We start from the raw sequence: 22387 nt of genomic DNA on the forward strand, positions 1-22387 counted from the left end.
GCCTGTAACTTTCTTTTTTTGGTAGTGTCTGATTTTGGTATCTGGTAATAGTGATCCTATAAAATGATTTAGGAGTACTCTCTCCTCTTTAACTGTTTTTTTTTGTTGTTGTTGTTGTTGTTGTTGTTGTTGCTATTTCTTGGGCCGCTCCCGCGGCATATGGAGGTTCCCAGGCTAGGGGTTGAATCGGAGCTGTAGCCACTGGCCTACGCCAGAGCCACAGCGACGCGGGATCCGAGCCGCGTCTGCAACCTACACCACAGCTCACGGCAACGCCGGATCCGTTAACCCACTGAGCAAGGGCAGGGACCGAACCCGCAACCTCATGGTTCCTAGTCGGATTCGTTAACCACTGCGCCACGACGGGAACTCCTCTCTTTAACTTTTAAAAGTAGTTTGAGAGGGAAAATTATTAATCTTTATATGTTTGGTAGAATTCCCCTTTGAAACCATCTGGTCTTGGACTTTTGTTTGTTGGAAATTTTTGGATTACTGATTGAATTTTAACACTAGTAACTGGATGGTTCAGAATATCTATTTCTTCCTGATTCAGTCTTAGAAGATTGTATATGTCTAGAAATTTATCCATTTCTTCTAGGTTGTCCAATTTGTTGGCATATAACTGTTCATAGTATTCTCTTAAGACTGTATTTCTGTGATACATTTTAATTTCTCTTCTTTCTTATTTTATTTGGGTCCTCTATTTTTCTTAATGAGCCTGGTTAAAGTCTTATCAATTTTATCTTTTCAAAAAAACAGTTCTTAGTTTCACTGATCTTTTGTATTGTTGGGTTTTGTTTATTTGTGTGTGTGTGTGTGTGTGTGTGTGTGTGTGTGTGTGTGTGTGTGTGTTTGGTCTCTTTTTAAATTTCCTTTCTGACCTTTACTATTTCCTCACTTCTGCCAACTTTGGGCTTTGTTTGTTTTTATTTTTCTAATTACTTTAGAGAGTAGGTTAGGTTGTTTGAGATTTTTCTTGTTTCTTGAGGTATCTGTGCACTGCTACAAACTTCTTTCTTTTAACTACTTTTGCTGCATCCCACAGATTTTGGAAAGTTGTGTTTTTGTTTTCTTTGTATCAAGGTATGTTCTGATTTCCTCTTTGATTTCTTCATTAATTCACTGGTTTTTAGTATCACATTGTTTAGTTTCCACATGTTTGTGTTTTTCCATTTTTCTTCCTGTAATTCATCTCCAGTTTCATACTGTTGTGTGAAAAGATGTTCAATATACTTTCTATCTTCTTAAATTTATTGAGACTTGTGTGGGGGCCCAGCATGTGATCTATCCTGTAGAATGTTCCATGTGCAATTGAAAAGAATGTGTATTCTGCTGTTTTCGGATAGAACGTCTGATATATCTATTAAGTCCAAGTGGTCTAGCAGGTCATTTAAGGCAATTGTTTCCTTATTACTTTTCTGTCTGGATGATTTGTCTATTGATATAAAAGGGGTGTTAAAGTCCCCTACTATTACTGTATTATTGTCAATCTGTAGGTCTGTTAATAATTGCTTTATATAAGTCCTCCTGTATTAGGTGTATATATGTTTACAAATGTTATATCCTCTTTTTATATTGATCCATTTATCATTATATAATGGCCTTCTTTATCTTTGTTTTAAAGTGGAAAATGGTATCTAAAGATAATCTGGACACTAAGGATAAACTAATATCGAGCTAGTCACAGATTCTAGTCTTTTCAGCAAAATAAAGCTAGAAAATATGTAAATATATCAGAATTCTAATACTTCCAATTCAAAACTACAGATATTTACTTATCATCATTCTCATATCTCTATGTCCTTGACCCATACCCAAATTCCAGTTTTCAACATCACCACCAAAACTACTCATTTATTTTGCAATACATACACTTACAATTCAAAAGAATAACAGTATTACTAAATACAATAGTACTACTGAAAACTGTATAAGGTTTTCTTTTGTCCTTAGGGTAAATTCCATTAGGGATGTACAGTCAAATAATTCTTCGTGGGTGTTTTTTTTTGGGGGGGGGCACATAGAAGTTACCAGACTAGGGGTCAAATTGGAGCTATAGCTGCTGGTCTATACCACAGCCACAGCAATGCAGGATCTGAGCTGCATCTGCAACCTACACCACAGCTCATGGCAATGCCAGATCCTTAACCCACTGAGCGAGGCCAGGGATCAAACCCACGTCCTCATGGATACTAGTCAGGTTTGTTTCCACTGAGCCACAACAGGGACTCCCAAATAACTGTGTTTTAAAACCACTTGGAATAGTTGGTCTTGATGTGGTTATACTGCCAACTGAATGCTGAGTTAAGCTCATTTAATTTTACTCTTAATTAGGAATTGCCTTATTTAAAATTTTTTAGTAATTATGCAAAATATTTATTTGGTTCCAAAGTCAAATTAAAACAAATAACAATGTAGATTCAAGGAAATCTAACTTCATTTCTTGTCTTTTCTATCTTACGTCCATCTTCCTTCCACAGGAAACCATTTAAATTTTTTTTCAAATTTAGTCTTTCATTCTAAAATATCTTTCTGTTTCTTTCAACATTTATTCCTCTCCTGCACTTCTTTTTTTTTTCTTTTGGTCTTTTGTCAGGGCCACACCCGTGGCATATGGAGGTTACCAGGCTAGGGGTCTAATCAGAGCTGTTGCTGCTGGCCTACTCCAGAGCCACAGCAAAGTGGGATCCGAGCCTCTTCTGCGACCTACACCACAGCTCATGGCAACCCACTGAGTGAGGCTAGGGATCAAACCTGCGACCTCATCGTTCCTAGTTGGATTCGTTTCTGCTGTGCCACAATGGGAACTCCCCCCGCCTTTATTTATTTATTTATTTATTTTAATTGTCATTTTCTCAAAGAGAAAAATAGTAATCTAGGATACAATTTTTTTCAATTGTTCTTTTTTTCACTTGCTATATCCTGGACATTACTTATATAAGTTTGTAGAGGTGGTCCTCATTCCTTTTAATAGCTGCAGAAGTCTCCACTGTGTGGATGTTCACACACAATAAGCAGCCACAGGGGACTTCCTGCTACTGGGCACTTGGGTTATTGCGGATTTTTTTTTTTTTTTGTCTTTTTTTAGGGCCACCCCACAGCAACTTGGGAGCTGAGCTGCGTCTGTGACCTATGCCACAGCTTGTGGCAATGCTGGATCCTCAACCCACAAAGAGAGCCAGGGACTGAACCCGCATCCTCATGGATACTAGTCAGGTTCTTAACCTGCTGAACCACAACAGGAATTCCATGGACATTTGGACTGTTTTTAATCCACTATTACAAATTAGGCTACAATCAACAGCCTCATTCATAGGTATTTTTGTCAGGTAAATTTTTTTCCTGCCGTTGTGTTTTTAGGAAAGATTCCTAAAAGTAGGACTCTGAGCTAAATGGGTAAATTAATGTATAATTTTGCTAGGTATTGCTAATTTTCTCTCCATAGAGGTTATTCCATTTTGCATTTCCATCAGCGATGTATGACAGTGCGTTTTCCCATGGCCTCACCAAGGGTATCCTGTCAAACTTCCAGATTTTTGCCAATGAGATTGGCAAGAAATATATCAGTGTAGTTTTGTTCTTTTTCTCTAGTTTTTGAGATAGAAGCAAAGATGACTAATTTTCAATCTATTTTTTTTCTTAAAACTAATACATTCATGTAGGCTATAAACTTCCCTCAAGCATTGCTTTTGCTATATCCCACAGGTTTTGATATGCCATACCTCTATTGTCATTCATTTCAAAATATATTCTAATTTTGCTTTCTTCCTTGAACCATGGGTTATTCAGAGGTGTACTGCTTAATCTCATCAAAATCATTGGGGATTCTCTATCCTTTTTTAAATGATTTTTAAAAAAGATTAATTCCATTCTGGTCAGAAAAAAACTAAATTATTTCAATGGTCTAATATTTAGGCTTATGATTCAGCTTATGATCAATATGGTAAATGCTCCATTTGCATTTTTAAAATGAGAATTTTGTCATAGTTGAATGTGTACATTATATAAATATCAGTTATGTCATTTGTTTATTAGCAAGATGTTCTATACCTTATTTTTCTCTGTGCTTAGTTCTATCACTTATTAAGAGGTATGTTAAAATCTACTTTGGTTGTAGATTCATTTATTTCTCTGTTTTAACCTGTCAGTGTTTAATGTTTGTCTATATGATGTGGAATTATGCTATTAGTTCCATATATTTTTGTCTTTTTAGGGCCACAACCATAGCATATGGAAGTTTCCAGGCTAGGGGTTGAAATGGAGCTGTAGTTGCCAGCCTATGCCACAGCCACAGCAACACCAGATCTGAGCCACATCTGCAGCCTACACCACAGCTCAGGGAAATGCTGGATCTTTAACCCACTGAGGAAGGCCAGGGATTGAATCCGAGTCCTCATGGATACCAGGTGGGTTTGTTACCACTGAGTTTATACAGGAATTCCTACAATTTTTAATACTCTGCTGGACTGACAACTGTATCATTATGATTTGTCTTTTTCTGCAGCAGTGCTTCTTGCCTTAAATTCCACTTGTCTGATACTAGTACAGTTACAATACTTTCTTTGGATCAGTGTTTGTTTGATGTATCTTTTTTCCATCTATTTAATTTCAACAATTTTATATCTTATATTAAGATGTGTTACTTGTAAAAAGCATATAATTGGGTTCAACACTTTAACCTAGTCTAATAATGTTAGCATTCTAATTGGGGTACCTAGTCCTTTTATATTTATTGTGATTACTAATATATTGGGTTTATTGCCATCAGCTTACTATTTGTATTCTATTTCATATGCCTGTTTTATATTCCTTTGTTTTCCTTGCCTCTTTTAGGAATTAATCAAATGTTTTATTATTCCATTTTCTCTTAATTATATATTCTTTAACTGTTCTTTTAGTGATTAGCCTAAAAGTACAATATGCATCTTTGAATTACTAGACTAAATATATAAATTATTACTTTGAGTACTTTCCTGAGATGTTAAATTAACACTTTGTCTGTGTGTACTCATGAGAAATTAATCTCATGTTAACTTTTTAGCTATGTTCCCCTGGAAACCTAATAAAGGCAGAATGTCACCCATGTTACCAGGCAACGCTGCTTATAGTAAAGATGACCTGACTGTAAACTGCAAGTGGACTGGAAGACTGTGATGACCTGGTAACTCTGGCTTTCTTGAGTGTGATGTTTCTTGTTCCTTGTTGGAAATCTTGGACTCTAGGCCCACAGGACTGTTACAAGAGGCATTGGTTCTTACATGGAACTTGAGACTTCCAGGCCAGGATGGTTCCCACACTCATTCATGTAATCTTGATTCCTTATTCCTGAGCTGTCAGTTGGGGGATTGGGATAGAGAACAGAATCCAGGACTGCTGCCAGAGAGCTATGGGGACTCCCAGAAGAACACATGAAAAGCTGTCTTGCTGGCATGTTGTATTTTCTGTTCTATATCCTCCTGAGTGATAGCAAGATAAGTGCCTTACTGAGTCGTACAAGTATGAAGTATCTATCAAGCTGATCTTAAACTATAGGCAGTGGGCATTGAGAGTGGTAGCAGCAGTGAAAGAAACTTTTAAGTCCTTGGTTCAATATCGCCTAGGCACTATGACACAAAAGGAATGGAGAGGGAGATGGTAATAAGACTGAAGCCTCAATGGGGGTCAACTTTCTCAGAGCTAATGGCAAAAGCTTGACATTGTATGACAGGAGATAAATCTTCCCCTTGTAGGAATGGATGAAAAGTGAAGACAATATTATGCTGAAAGAAAATGCCCCACTATCCATGAAATGGAGCTGAACAAAAACTTAGTTGCAAATGGGCTGGCTGGCAAGAGTGATACTGCCTGGATATAACTGACACAATTGATCATTTGATGCACATGAGCCAAACTAGGCATTGATGCCTGACAGAGGGCAGGGAGGAGACAAACACATGTGCTCAGGACTCCATGTTTGTGACTAGGTCTGGATCAAAGAAGAGGATGGAGCAGCATAGCCCTGATGCAAGTTGGATTGGCCATGGACCTAATCAGCATAGAAATAGTGCCCACAAATCATCATCTGAAGAACTGGGGGACAAATGCAGAAGAGCTACTCCACACTAGCCCACACGGTCAAAGAGGACTATGTGGCACCCTGGCAGTGGCAATGGTGGCAGTGTAGTGTGCATCTGGGGCCATGGGTGAGTCCACCACAGAGGCTTCTGGGCACCACATGTAGACAGCAACCTCAGCAGCTCCCTGAGAGTTCTGATAGTACATAATGGTTTAGCCCTAAAATGGAGTCTGACCACATTGTCTCCAGCCACTTGGTGATAATTATGGTAATGCAAATTAAAAACTTCCTAAAGAGATAACTACAGATGAGCTTTTGAAAAAATAATAGAGGATAATGACTATTTTAAAAGTTGAAGCCAAGAGAGGATATGGAGATCTCTGTTCTTCTGTGAAAGGTAAATGGGAAAGGGCTACTTATGTTTTATCACTGCCATTTTCTAAGGCAGTGGTTTCAAAGTGTGCTCCTCAGATCAGCAGCATCACCTAGTAACATCTGGGAACTTATTAGAAATGTAAATTGTCAAGCCTGACCTTAGACCTACCAAAAATCAGTAAGTTGAGTCATAAAGGCCTAGCAATGTTTTAACAAGCCCTACAGGTGATTCTGGTGTACCCTAAAGCTGAGAACTACTGTACTAAAGTTAATAATTCAAGGTCAATGAGGTCAGTCTGTAAGCCTACAATGGAAACTGATGTTGGGTTACCTTTTAGCCCTGTTTCCCTGAAGACCTATAAAGGGGTAATGTCGGCTGTCACCAGGCAAGACAGATTAGAATAAAAATGACCTTGGTATAAGCTTTAATGGAACTAAGAAAAACTGGGAAAGCCACCAATTTGAGCTTTCAAGTGCCTTGATTCTTGTAGCTAGCTGTGTCCCTTTCTAGCAGTCACTTATGGGGCTATCATAAAAGATGATGGTTCTCAAATGGAACTTGGAACATCTAAGCCAGGATTGTTCCCACATTTAAGCCTTTTTTTTTTTTTTTTTTTTTTGGCTATGCCCACACATGTAGAAATTCCTGGGTGAGGGACTAAATCTATGCCATAGCAGTGACGACAGTGGATCCTTAACCCCCTGTGCCATAACTCCTCCCATTTAATCATTTGACTTGTTCCCTTGCACCTGGACTGTCACATGGTAGGAAAAATGGATAAGCAGAGAATGGTCCCTGGCCTAAGGTACACATGTGATGCTGCTGTGGTGTTCTACCTTCTTAGCCTTCTGAGTGAAGCCCATGCCAAGTGAGGCTGATTTCATGAGTGTGAAATGTCTAACTGGACCTACCACCTAAAAGAAGTAGAAAAAGAAGAACAAACAAAACCTAAAGTCAACAGAAGAAAGGAAATCATAAAGATCAGAGAAGAAATCAATAAAATAGAGATTCAAGAATCAACGGAAAAAAAAACTAATAAAATCCAGAGCTGGTTCTTTGAAAAGGTAAACAAAATTGACAAACCTCTGGCCAGACCACTAAGAAGACAAGAGAACCCAAATAAACAAAATAAGAAATGGAAAAGGAGAAATCTCAACAGATAATGCAGAAATACAAAAAAATCATAAGAGAATATTATGACCTAATACTATGTGATAACAAATTTGACAACCTAGAAGAAATGGACAACTTTCTGGAGACATACAGACGCCAAAACTGAATCAAGAAGAACAGACTAATCACTAGAAATGAAATAGAACAGGTAAAAAAACACTCCCTATAAACAAAAGTCTAGGACCAGATGGCTTCATAGGTGAATTCTACCAAACATATAAAGAAGAACTTATACCCATCCTTCTTAAACTTTTTCAAAAGGATGAAGAAGAAAGAACACTCCCAAAGACATTCTACAAAGCCACCATCACCCTAATATCAAGATCAAAGATACTACCAGAAAAATAAAATTATAGGCCAATATCTTTGATAAATATAGATGCAAAAATTCTCGACAAAATTTTAGCCAAGAGAATCCAACAACACATAAAAAAGACCATACACCATGACCAAGTGGGATTCATCCCAAGTTCACAAGCATGGTTCAACATACACGAATCAATCAATGTTATATACCACATTAACAAAAGAAAGGTCAAAACCACATGATCATCTCAATAGATGCAGAAAAAGCATCTGACAAAATCCAACATCCATTCATGATAAAAACTCTTACCAAAATGGGTATAGAGGGAACATAACATAATGAAAGCCATTCATGACAAAACTATAGCCAATATAATAATGCATAATTTAAATAGAAAAGCTCAGACTTTAGGTGTAATATTCATTTTTGATTTACAGACACAGAAAACTTCCAACACTACAGAAAATCCTTTCAAGTTGCTTCCCAGTCAACCCCTTCCACCCACAAAGCAATCACTGATCTAATTTCTATCACCACAGGTTAGTTTTGCCTGTTCTGGAATTTCATATAGTTGAGATCATACACGCCACACTTCTTTGTGTCTAATGATCTTTATTAGCATAACATTTTTAAGATCCATCAATATAGATATAGGGTCTTTCTTGCACAATAATATCCATTGTGTAAATATGCCACTGTTTATCCATTCTTCTATTGATGGGCATCTTACTGTTTCCAGGTTTTTGGCTATTATGAATAAATCTGCTGTGAACTTTTTTTTTATTCTGCTTTTTAGGGCCGCACCCATGGCACATGGAAGTTCCTAGGCTAGTGGTCGAATTGAAGCTAAAGCTGCTGGCCTACTCCACAGCCACAGCAATGTGGGATCTGAGCCATGTCCACAACCTGTGCCACAGCTTACAGCAACACTGGATCACCGACTCACTGAGCGAGGCCAGGGATTGAACCCGCATCCTCATGGATCTATTTGGATTCATTTCCACTGAGCCACAACGGGAACTCCTGCTGTCAACATTTTTAAACAAGTATTTTGTGGACATATGTTTTCATGTTTTTTTGATAAATACCTAGCAGTAGAATTACTGGGTCACAAGTACTTAACTTTTTTTTTTTTTTTAAGGCTGCACCTGTGGCACATGGAGGTTTCCAGGCTAGGGGTTGAATCAGAACTGCAATTGCTAGTCTACGCCACAGCCACAGCAACACCAGATCTGACTCACGTCTGTGACGTACACCACAGCTCACAGCAACTCCAGATCCTTAACCCACTAAGCAAGGCCAGGAATCAAACCTGCATCCTCATGGATACTAGTCAGATTTGTTTCTGCTGAACCACGACGGGAACTTAACTTTTTAAGAGGTTTCCAGACCATCTTCCAAATTGACTGAACCATTTTACACGCTCATTAGCAACATATAAGATTTTTGATTGTTCCATAGTCTCCAACATTTGTATTACCAATCCTTTTCACTTTAGCCCTTTTAACTCTCAGAATGCTTCTTGCTTCAAAGTGTTTTTTTTTTTTTTTAAATAAGAGTGTAGCTATGTCTGCTTTTACTTTTTTATTTATTTTGTCTTTTTACGGCTGCACCCACGGCATATGAAGATTCCCAGGCTAGGGGTCCAACTGGAGCTGTATCTGAGCCATGTCTGTGACCTACACCAGAGCTAACAGCAATGCTGGATCCTTAACCCACTGGATTGAGGCCAGGGATCGAACCCATGTCCTCATGGATACCAGTCGGGTTCGTTAACCACTGAGGCACGATGGGAACTCCTTTTTTTTTTTTTAATTGTTTGCATGGTATATTATCTTCCATCTTTGTATTTTCAACCATTCTCTATCCTGATATTTGAAATGTTTCTCTTATAAGCAGCATATAGTTGGATTTTTTAAAAAATCCATTCCATACAAAATGCTTAAATTAGAGATCTTTTTGGTAGTTAACTGATAAACTATATTTACTGTTTTGCTATTTGTGTTCTATTTTTGTGCCTTTACATTTCTTAACTTTCTTTGTATTAATCAAATGTTTTTACTGAATTACATTTTAAAAACACTTTTAGTAGTTAACCTAGAGCTTAAAATATGCATTACTAATTATAGCAAATTATTTCTTTCACTACTTGACCAACACCAATTAAAGCTTACAACTTTTAAACTATTTCCCTTCCATCACTTATGTTATTATTACCATGAATTTTAGTTATACATAAAGTTGAAGCTCCTCAGGGCAGTACAGTTATTATTTTGTACAGTTACTCTTCATTTACATTTTCCTTCTTCCTTCCTTCCTTTTCCTTCCTTCCTTCCTTTTTAGGGGCGCACCTGCAACATATGGAGGTTCCCAGGCTAGGGGTTGAATTGGAGTTACAGCTGCCGGCCTACACCACAGGCAAAGCAATGCAGGATCTGAGCCTTGTCTTCAACCTACACCATAGCTCACGGCAATGTGGGTTTCTTAATGCACTGAGCAAGTCCAGGGATCGAACCTGCAACTTCATGGTTACCAGTTGGATTCGTTTCTGCTGCCCCACAACAGGAACGCCTTCATTTACATTTTCTTTGAGTGTTCTTCATTCCCTTTGGCATGTCCATATTTCTATCTGGGATCATTTCTCTGAAGGACTCCCTTTAATTCTTGTTTCAGTGCAGGTCTATTGGTGTCCAATTCTCCAAATTTTTACTAGTTTGCACACATCTTTATTTCACCTTAATTTTTGAAGAATATCTTTTCTAGGTTGCAGTTTTGTTTCTTTAGTACTTTAAAGATGTCATTACATTGGCTTCTAGTTCCCATTATTTCCATTGAAAAGTTGTCATTCTCATAGGTGCTCTTTTTGAAAGGAACAGCGATGGATTAAAGATGGCCCATAGTCTTGGTCACTACAAGCAGATAGAGGCTATTTCCCCTGCCCTGGGACTTGCTTTGACAAACAGAATGGGTGAAAGTGGTGCTGTTTCAGTTCTGTGTGCAGACTCTAAGAGGCCTGGAAGCTTCTGCTTTCACCCTCTTGGAGCCCTAAGCCACCTGGTAAAAACGTCCAGCTTCTTTGCTGGAGAGACAATTTGGAGAGAGAAGAGACCCAGCTGTGTCCCAGCTATTCTAATTGCTCCAGCTTTCTTTGGGGGCTAGCCCCCACTGTCTCCACATGTCTGTAGTTGCATGAATGATTCCAAGTCAGACCAGAGGAAAGTCCAGCTCGGATTATAGAATCTTGAGCAAATAATAGTTTTAAACCAGTAAATCTTGGCATGGTTTAGTAGGCCAAAACAAAACAAAACAAACAAACAAACAAACAAACAAAAAAACACTACTGAAAATAGCATTTTGTATCAAGAATGGAGTGTTGCCATAATAGAAACTTAAAACACATGACATTAGTTTGGGGAATGAGTTGAAAACACTTGCTGAAAGGAGCAGCGATGAGATGATTAATGGAGATTAGAGAAGAGGCATTATTATCTATTGGCCAAATAAACAGTGAGGCTGTATTTTATAATATAGGAAAATACTTGATGAAGTTGTGGGTCTGGCTAGGAAGACTTCTAGGAAGAATGCTGAAAGTGACAAATAGTTTTTTGTTTTGTTTTGTTTTTTAAAGGCAGTAGCTTGGCATAGGGAAGTTCCTGGGCTAGCGGTCAAATTGGAGCTGCAGCTGAGGCCTATACCACAGCCATGGCAATGCTGGATCAGAAGTTCATCAGTGAACTATGCTGCAGCCTGTGGTAATGCCGGCTACTTAACCCACTGAGCGAGGCCAGGAATCAAACCCACATCCTCACGGAGACAATGTTGGGTCCTTAACTTGCTGAGCCACAATGGGAACTCCTAACAAATTTTTTTTTAAATCACCTATAATAAAGGTATTAAAAGAGAGAAGAGAACTATACAAGGAACTGTACAGTTTTCTAAGCAGAATTTAGAGAAAATTCTTCCAACCTGAGACTTTCAGGGTTGGGAAATGAAACTTTTTCAACTGCCAGCTTCTCTAGTCAGCATAAGGTTTTGACAAAAAAATGAGATCCAGGGTGCTACCAGCAAAAACTACGGCTTCAGGATCAAGGTAAAATCAAAAGCATGGCAATAAGACCCTTTGTTACTACCACCTAGGAAAAAAATCTGATTTTAAGCCTCATAGACTCTCAAACAAAAGTATCTAAGAATCTTAAAGATATTACCCTGGACTTACGTTCAAAGTAGACAGGGGCATTCTTAAAGAGACTTGTGGGTGTGGCTTTTGTCTGATGGAATAGCTTATGACTTCAAAGTCCATAAAGTTTTTTTTAAGAAATTGTGCTGCAGACAGCAGCTGAGTAAGGTATTCAGCTGCAAATACAGGGTACTTTTTTTTTTTTTTTTTTTTTTTTTGCTTTTTAGGGCCACACCCGTGGCATGTGGAGGTTCCCAGGCTAGGGGTCCAATCGGAGCTACAGCTGCTGGCCAACATTAGAGCCACAGCAATTCAGAATCCAAGCCGAGTCTGTGACCTACACCACAGCTCACTACAACGCTAGATCCTTAACCCACTGAGCAAGGCCAGGAATTGAACCCACAACCTCAAGGTTCCTAAACAGATTTGTTTCTGCTGTGCCAAAATGGGAACGCCACAGGACACTTCTAAGGAAAAGGAAAGATAGCTCAGAGGAAAGAGCTGAGTAATAGATTAGGGAACCAACTCCAGGGAATCAAAACAGGCTCTAACCAAGGAATATTTCCTACCCTGGAAATTGAGGGAACCAGATAGAATTTAAGAATTGCCATGGCCGACTTGGGAAAAGATCCCAGACGGTCTTTCTGAGTCGGGCTGTCCTGGGGAGGAGCCTCTTGAGTCTCCAAGGGCCCTGCTACCCGCCCAAGACCCCAGGGGGTGCTGAGACCTAGTGGACCAGCTGCATAGGACTGCCAGCTCCAGGCAGGACCCCCTGCAGCCCAGAAAAGCTGCAACAAGCCTGGCCGACTTGGGAAAAGATCTCAGACGGTCTTTCTGAGTCGGGCTGTTCTGGGGAGGAGCCTCTTGAGTCTCCAAAGGCCCTGCTACCCGCCCAAGACCCCAAGGGGTGCTGAGACCTAGTGGACCAGCTGCATAGGACTGCCAGCTCCAGGCAGGACCCCCTGCAGCCCAGAAAAGCTGCAACAAGCCTGGCGGAATCGGGAAAAGATCTCAGACGGTCTTTCTGAGTCGGGCTGCCCTGGGGAGGAACCTCTTGAGTCTCCAAGGGCCCTGCTACCCGCCCAAGACCCCAGGGGGTGCTGAGAACCACGTGAAATCTGCTACCATCGTGGGGTGGACCTCCCAGTCCTGTCTGCCCTCAGGAAGTCCTCCTTTGCTTCAAAGAAACACTGTTAGTCCCATCAACACTCCAGAAAAGCCACACTGCCTCAAAAAAAGATTGACCAACAACGACAGCCCTCAGGAAATATTCCAGGGCAGTGACAAGGCAAACACTACCCGATAACGGAGAGTACAACTCCCTCAGGAGAAAGAAGACAACAAGCAAGATGAAGAAGCTGAGAAACCACCCCCAGTCAAACCAACAGGAGAACTCACCTAAAACAGTCAACAATGAAACTGATCTCTGCAGTCTGACAGACCTGGAGTTCAAAAGAGAAATAGTGAAAATACTGAAGGAATTAAGAGAAGATATGAACAGTAATGCAGATACCCTCAGAAAGGAGCTAGAAAATATAAGGAGGAGCCAAGAAAAACTAGAACATTCATTTGCAGAGATGCAAACTGAACTAGGGGCAGTAAAAACCAGAATGAATAATGCAGAAGAACGAATCAGTGATATGGAAGATAGAATAATGGAAATCACTCAATCTGGTCAACAGACAGAAAACCGAATCAAAAAACTGGAAAGCAATATAAGAGACCTATGGGATAATATAAAACGGGCCAATCTACGCATAATAGGAATTCCAGAAGGAGTAGAAAAAGATAAAGGAATGGAAAATATATTTGAAGAAATTATCGCTGGAAACTTCCCAAATCTAAAGGATACTGGATTCAAGATACAAGAAGCACAGAGGGCCCCAAACAAACTGAACCCAAACAGACCCACACCAAGACACATCATAATAAAAATGGCAAAAGTTAGTGATAAAGAGAGGATCCTAAAGGCAGCAAGAGAAAAACAGAATGTTACCTACAAGGGAACCCCCATAAGAATATCAGCTGATTTCTCTACAGAAACACTACAGGCCAGGAGGGAATGGCAAGAGATATTTAAAGTGCTCAAAGGAAAAAATATGCAACCTAGAATACTTTATCCAGCAAGAATATCATTTAAAATAGAAGGGGAAATAAAAATTTTTCCCAACAAACAAAAACTTAAAGAATACAGCAACACAAAACCCAGGTTAAAGGAAATATTGAAAGGGCTTCTCTAAACCAAAAAGAAAGGAAGGAAAGGGAAGAAAAAAGAAAAGAAAAAAAAAAAAAAAAGAAGAAGAAGAAGAAGAGGAAGAACTAGGACTGAGGATGATACAATCAGAGAGCAGTCACTCAAATAAGCCAGCATACAGATTTAATCATGAACATGCTTCAAACAAAATAAAATTAAAAAGAAAAAAATAAAAGAGTCATCAAAACCATAAAATGTGGGCAAGGGATGTTAGGAGGTAAATAATCCTTTTTGTTTGTATGTATGTCTCTCTTCTTAATTTTAATATAATAATGAAGTGTTTGAACTTACAGGACCATCAGGCTAAAACACACAATTATGGGAAGGGGTTAGCATACTTAAAAAACAGGGCAACCACAAGCCAAAACCAAATATTGCATTTGCAAAAAATGAAAAAAAAAAATACACTCAAGCAGATAATAACAGGAGACCATCCAACCAAAAAAAAAAAAAAAAAAAAAAAAAAAGAAGAATGGAGAACCATAGAATCAACTGGAACACGAGGATCAAATGGCAATAAATAATCATCTATCAATTATCACCTTAAATGTCAATGGACTGAATGCCCCAATCAAAAGACACAGAATGGCTGAGTGGATAAAACGGCAAAAACCTTCAATATGCTGCCTACAAGAAACTCACCTTAGGACAAAAGATACATATAGATTGAAAGTGAAAGGCTGGGGAAAAGTATTTCATGCCAATAGACATGACAGAAAAGCAGGAGTTGCAACGCTCATATCAGACAAAATAGACTTTAAAACAAAAGACATAAAGAAAGACAAAGAAGGACACTATTTAATGATTAAGGGATCCATCCAAGGAGAGGATGTTACTATCATCAACATATATGCCCCAAACATAGGAGCACCCAGATACATACAACAAATATTAACAGACATAAAGGGAGATATTGATGAGAATACAATCATAGTAGGAGACCTAAATACCCCCCTCACATCAATGGACAGATCCTCTAGACAGAAAACCAATAAAGCAACAGAGATCCTAAAGGAAACAATAGAAAAGTTAGACTTAATTGATATCTTCAGGACACTACATCCAAAAAAATCAGAATACACATTCTTCTCAAATGCTCATGGAACATTCTCAAGAATCGACCACATATTGGGACATAAAGCGAATCTCAATAAATTTAGGAGCATAGAAATTATCTCAAGTATCTTCTCTGACCACAATGCCATGAAATTAGAAATCAACCATGGGAAAAGGAAAGAGAAAAAACCTACTCCATGGAGACTAAACAACATGCTACTAAAAAACCAATGGGTCAATGAGGAAATCAAGAAGGAAATTAAAAACTATCTTGAAACAAATGATAATGAAGACACAACCTCTCAAAATCTATGGGATGCTGCGAAAGCAGTGCTCAGAGGGAAATTTATAGCAATCCAGGCCTTTCTCAAAAAAGAAGAAAGATCCCAAATTGACAACTTAACCCTCCACCTAAATGAATTAGAAAAAGAAGAACAAAGAAGTCCTAAAGTCAGCAGAAGGAAGGAAATTGTAAAGATCAAAGAAGAAATCAATAAAATAGAGACTCAAAAAACAATAGAGAAAATTAATAAAACCAAGAGCTGGTTCTTTGAAAAGGTGAACAAAATTGATAAACCCCTGGCCAGACTCACTAAAAAGAGGAGAGAAAGAACCCAAATCACCAAAATTATAAATGAAAAAGGAGAAATCACAACGGATACAGCAGAAATACAAAAAACCATAAGAGAATACTATGAACAACTATATGGCAATAAGTTTGACAATCTGGAAGAAATGGACAATTTTCTAGAATCTTACAGCCTGCCAAAACTGAATCAAGCAGAAACAGACCAACTGAACAGACCAATCACTAGAAATGAAATTGAAGAGGTCATAAAATCACTCCCTACAAATAAAAGCCCAGGACCAGATGGCTTCACAGGTGAATTCTATCAAACATATAAAGAGGAATTGGTGCCCATCCTCCTTAAACTCTTTCAAAAGGTTGAAGAAGAAGGAATACTCCCAAAGACATTCTATGAGGCCACCATCACCCTCATTCCAAAACCAGGCAGAGATACCACCAAAAAAGAAAACTATCGCCCAATATCATTGATGAATATAGATGCAAAACTTCTCAACAAAATCTTAGCCAACCGAATCCAACAACATATCAAAAAAATTATACACCATGACCAGGTTGGGTTCATCCCAGGTTCACAAGGATGGTTCAACATACGCAAATCAATCAACATCATACACCACATTAACAAAAAAAAAGTCAAAAATCATATGATCATCTCAATAGATGCAGAAAAAGCATTTGACAAAGTTCAACATCCATTCATGATCAAGACCCTCGCCAAAGTGGGTATAGAGGGAACATTCCTGAATATAATCAAAGCCATTTATGATAAACCCACAGCAAATATAATCCTCAATGGGGAAAAACTGAAAGCCTTCTCACTCAAATCTGGAACAAGACAGGGATGCCCACTCTCACCACTGCTCTTCAACATAGTTTTGGAAGTCTTAGCCACAGCAATTAGACAAACAAAAGAAATCAAAGGCATCCATATAGGAAGAGAAGAGATCAAACTGTCACTGTATGCAGATGACATGATTCTATACCTAGAAAACCCTAAGGACTCAACCCCAAAACTCCTTGAACTGATTAATAAATTCAGCAAAGTGGCAGGATATAAGATTAACATTCAGAAGTCAGTTGCATTTCTGTATACCAGCAATGAAGCATTAGAAAAGGAATACAAAAATACGATACCTTTTAAAATTGTACCTCACAAAATCAAATACCTCGGAATACACCTAACCAAAGAGGTAAAGGACCTATATGCCGAGAACTATAAAACCTTAATCAAAGAAATCAAAGAAGATGTAAAAAAATGGAAAGATATTCCATGTTCCTGGATTGGAAAAATCAATATTGTGAAAATGGCCATCCTACCCAAAGCAATCTACAGATTCAATGCAATCCCTATCAAATTACCCATGACATTGTTCACAGAACTAGAACAAACAATCCAAACATTTATATGGAACAACAAAAGACCCAGAATCGCCAAAGCAATCCTGAGAAACAAAAACCAAGCAGGAGGCATAACTCTCCCAGACTTCAAGAAATACTACAAAGCCACAGTCATCAAAACAGTGTGGTACTGGTATCAAAACAGACAGACAGACCAATGGAACAGAATAGAGAATCTGGAAATTAACCCTGACACCTATGGTCAATTAATCTTTGACAAGGGAGGCAAGAACATCAAATGGGAAAAGGAAAGTCTATTCAGCAAGCATTGCTGGGAAACCTGGACAGCTGTATGCAAAGCAATGAAACTAGAACACACCCTCACACCATGCACAAAAATAAACTCCAAATGGCTGAAAGACTTAAATATACGACAGGACACCATCAAACTCCTAGAAGAAAACATAGGCAAAACACTCTCTGACATCAACATCATGAATATTTTCTCAGGTCAGTCTCCCAAAGCAATAGAAACTAGAGCAAAAATAAACCCATGGGACCTCATCAAACTGAAAAGCTTTTGCACAGCAAAGGAAACCCAAAAGAAAACAAAAAGACAACTTACAGAATGGGAGAAAATAGTTTCAAATGATGCAACTGACAAGGGCTTAATCTCTAGAATATACAAGCAACTTATACAACTCAACAGCAAAAAAACCAATCAATCAATGGAAAAATGGGCAAAAGACCTGAATAGACATTTCTCCAAAGAAGATATACAGATGGCCAACAAACACATGAAAAAATGCTCAACATCGCTGATTAGAAGAGAAATGCAAATCAAAACTACCATGAGATACCACCTCACACCAGTCAGAATGGCCATCATTAATAAATCCACAAATAACAAGTGCTGGAGGGGCTGTGGAGAAAAGGGAACCCTCCTGCACTGTTGGTGGGAATGTAAACTGGTACAGCCACTATGGAGAACAGTTTGGAGATACCTTAGAAATCTATACATAGAACTTCCATATGACCCTGCAATCCCACTCTTGGGCATCTATCCGGACAAAGCTCTACTTAAAAGAGACACATGCACCCGCATGTTCATTGCAGCACTATTCACAATAGCCAGGACATGGAAACAATCCAAATGTCCATCGACAGAGGATTGGATTCGGAAGATGTGGTATATATACACGATGGAATACTACTCAGCCATTAAAAAGGATGACATCATGCCATTTGCAGCAACATGGATGGAACTAGAGAATCTCATACTGAGTGAAATGAGCCAGAAAGACAAAGACAAATACCATATGACATCACTTATAACTGGAATCTAATATCCAGCACAAATGAACATCTCCTCAGAAAAGAAAATCAATCATGGACTTGGAGAAGAGACTTGTGGTTGCCTGATGGGAGGGGGAGGGAGTGGGAGGGATCGGGAGCTTGGGCTTATCAGTCACAACGTAGAATAGATTTACAAGGAGATCCCGCTGAATAGCATTGAGAACTATGTCTAGATACTCATGTTGCAACAGAAGAAATGGTGGGGGAAAAACTGTAATTGTAATGTATACATGTAAGGATAACCTGACCCCCTTGCTGTACAGTGGGAAAATAAAATTTAATAAAAAAAAAAAAAAAAAAAAGAATTGCCATGGAACAGTGACTGCTGTGTGCCTTCCACTTCCTCTCTTTTAAACTGACGCGATTTTCCTATTTATACCATACTGTCATGTTCATACTGGAAGCTGAGTTGATTCTTTTTTTTTTTTTTGGCCACGCCCATGGCATGCAGAAGTTTCCAGGCCATGGATCTTGGCCATGCCCATGGCATGCAGAAGTTTCTAGGCCAGGGATCAAACCCACACCGTGGCAGTGACAATGCTGGATCCTTACCCCACTAAGCCACTCGGGAACTCCACAGAAGTTGAATTGATTTCTTTAATCACTATTATATTACCTCTTCAATATCATATATTAATAAAATGGAGAGACTCTTAACTGTAAATAATTAAAAATTTAAAAACCTCTTCCTTATAAAAGCATCATACAGAGACAGATGGATAATCTTAAAGACTGTCAATTATATTTTTTGTAGACTGAATAAAAATATAGTTTTGTAAATACCTTGTTTCATGATTTCAAAGAAAAAAGCCACTTCAAGATGTGATTCCCACCCACCATCCAAAATAACAAATATTCTTTATCACCAGAAGAGGAACACCTAACTTATCTCCCATACCTAGATTCCATAGTTCTTAGTAGCACCACCTGAATATATCCAAGCTGGAATAAAGAAGAGAAAACTGACTAGGTAAGTTTCAGCACAGAAAGTAAGCAAAGCAGCTAAAAACAAGCGAACAAACAAAAAAATACCCCCTCCCAAAAAAACAAAAACCAACTAAGCGATGGAAAAAGTAATGTTAAAGTGATTAAAACATTCTGTGCGGTGTTATTTCACATTAACCCTTTAGTTACCAAGTGCTAAGCAACTAACAAGAGAGGTTAGAGCCACTTAGTGGCAAATAATCTGGAAAAGTTAAAAAGTGAGCAGTCAGTTTAAAGCTTTCCTACAGGGTGACTTACCTTTTCCAAAACTTTGGCAATTCGAGTGCCAATTTGTTCAAGTGACTGTTGTGGATACTGATCTTTGCCAAGATTTTGCAACACCTGGTATAGGGAGGAAGATGATAGATCAGAGGAGTGAAAATAAGAGAGCTCCAACGACACTGCTGATGCTGAGCTGGGCGCTGTAACACAGAAGCAGACTATTTCTCTGGGGTACAGGCTGTGGTCCTGTCGGCAAAGCGTTTTGTGGGAGGCATATTGAAGGCCATTTTACCAACCCCTTAGCCTTCTCTCACTTAACAAAAATTACAGATATGTAAAACACATTCATTATAGCATTACAGAAAATAGAGTAAAGAAAAAGCATTTGTAATCCTGTCACCTAGACACAACCACTATTAATACCTCATATATCTTCCAGGTTTTTTCTATGTATGCATATATTACTTTTCTCAGAATATGGGATCACACTATATACTGTCACCTACATTTTCACAAAATATATCCTAAAAATTTCTTCTTACCAATAAATATATTTCTACTCCATATTTCTTAATGGCTCTTACTGTATATACTATCTTACATCTATACCAAAAAGGATTTAACAAATCCTCTTACTGTTGGTCATTTGTGGCATGTTTTCCAATTATTCTTCTAGATAAACTCCTTGCTAGGTATATGCTAGGTTTGCCCTTCTTCCCTTCCTCAAGAATGCCAATAGAAGGATTAACTACCCCAAATATTTCTTGCAAAGAGGCTCTGTCTGATGGCAAGCAGAATGCTATGTACTTCGAGGAATGAATCAGCTAGAATTTCCTGGTCATAAAACAAACAAAAAAGGATAAGCTCAGCCACAGGGCCTAAGAGAAATTAGGCTTGGCCTAAAAAGCCACCTAAATGATAGCCCATTTGAAAAGAGGCAAAAAAAAAAAAAAAAAAGTGCCTGGCCACTTGTGCTTTCTGCTATTAGTCGTATTCTAACTGTGGGACTAAAAACTACAGACAGGCTGAAAGAAGCCGAGCACTCACCTCTGTTAACTGGCTCTCACCCGTATAATGTAGGCTGGCTCGGTTGGAAACCCCCTGCAAGTGGTCCAAGGTGTGCATGCTTGTGGGGAGATTACCATTGCAAAGAGGCTCCATCGCTGGCTGTTGTATTGGAGTGGCAAAGTCTATGTGTTCCGTGATGCTGAAAAATGGAGGTGAACACTTTTTTAGCCATGGAAAAGTTGAGCAGGTATCAACAATCAGCTGACCATAACTTCAAGATATTATTAGAATTGTCTGGAACTGCAGAATCTCACAATGGCAGAGACTTCAGAATTTATTTAGTCAGATCTTTCATTTTATAGATGCAAGGACTCCAGTGCCTGGGCATTGAGTGTTGCATGTATGAACAGAGCTCATACCCCAGGTTAAAGTAGCAGTGTTGGGAACTGAGTTCTGAACTCAGCATTTGCTCAATCTACTCAAGCTGCCCCCTTGCCGTGCAACATGGTATCTGATTTGCTTATTGCTGCTTGGCTACTTTTTCTCACTGGGGAGATTTTAAACCCCAGTGTGTTTTCTGCTAGGATTTCTTTTCCCAGGGTACAGATAGTGATAAATACCCACAAGTAGTTCCTTTCTTTTATTTTCTCTTTATGTACAGAAGCACACTTGCCCCCAAAGAAAAAGTTACCTAAAGTTTAGACAGTGTTACATAGATCCAGCTATTTCTTGTAACTATGTATAAGATAAAAATACTTCTCTTTATGGTTCCAAAGTGGTCATTTTCCTGGTATATACAGGCTAAATGTTACACACTATCATATACACTGATGTGGCAAACTGGCATTGCCTAATTTTATTTCTAGCTACTTAAAAAGTTTAATATATAATTAGGCAAACATTCATTTTTTTTTTTTTTTTTTTTTTTTTTTGGCTGCACCTGCAGTATGTGCAAGTTTCCAGGCCAGGGATCGAACCTGAGTTACAGCAGCAACCAGGGCCACTGCAGTGACACCAGATCCTTAACCCACTGTGTCACAAATGAGCTCCCATTCATTCATTATTTATTGAGAGCCTATTACATGTCAGATATCAGGGTTATAAAATTTAACAAAACATACCCAGTTCCCACTGTTATGATGCTCACAGTCTGGTGATAGTACAGATGTGATGAGTTATAAAAGATAAAAATATACTACCATGTCACTTTATTACAGGGGGTTATATATTTCCTCTGATGGAGGGGGGAGGTGGTTAGTGAAAGATTTCCCGAGGAAGTAAGATTTAAGCTGAGACTAGAAGGAGGAGTATGAATTAACCATGTAGGGAAAAGGTGGTGAGAACATGGCCACAGGCAAGGGGACTCCATGTGTGAAGGCGTGAAGGGAGGGAGGGCAGAATTGAAGATGGAAAGACATGCAGGGAGCAGATCATGAAGGGCATTTTAGGCCACTATAAATAGCAATAAGAAGTTATTGGAGCATTTGGAGAC

At 38.7% G+C, this 22387-nt stretch overlaps 1 protein-coding gene across 6 annotated transcripts in view; it reads right to left on the reverse strand.

Annotated features, from left to right (window-relative positions):
* TTC17 (tetratricopeptide repeat domain 17) overlaps nt 1-22387 on the reverse strand; it is a 153490-nt gene that overhangs the window by 20995 nt on the left and 110108 nt on the right. For 2 of the 6 annotated variants that reach the window (XM_085011403.1, XM_003480706.5), the window contains 3 exons: nt 20935-21094; nt 19924-20007; nt 10183-11183 (listed from right to left, as the gene is read on the reverse strand). In XM_085011403.1, the coding sequence (XP_084867529.1) occupies nt 11067-11183; nt 19924-20007; nt 20935-21094 (361 nt within the window). In that variant the 3' untranslated portion in view covers nt 10183-11066. Of the gene's footprint in view, nt 1-10182; nt 11184-19153; nt 19624-19923; nt 20008-20934; nt 21095-22387 lie in introns of those variants that run through there. The other 4 variants (XM_021083171.2, XM_021083170.2, XM_085011402.1 and 1 more) reach the window with 3 other exon arrangements.

The sequence above is a fragment of the Sus scrofa genome, chromosome 2, assembly GCF_054392235.1.
Source record: "Sus scrofa isolate SSC_HxYL_T2T_F1_AM1 chromosome 2, Sscrofa_HxYL_maternal_Yorkshire_Landrace_v2.0, whole genome shotgun sequence".
Lineage (NCBI taxonomy): Eukaryota > Metazoa > Chordata > Mammalia > Artiodactyla > Suidae > Sus > Sus scrofa.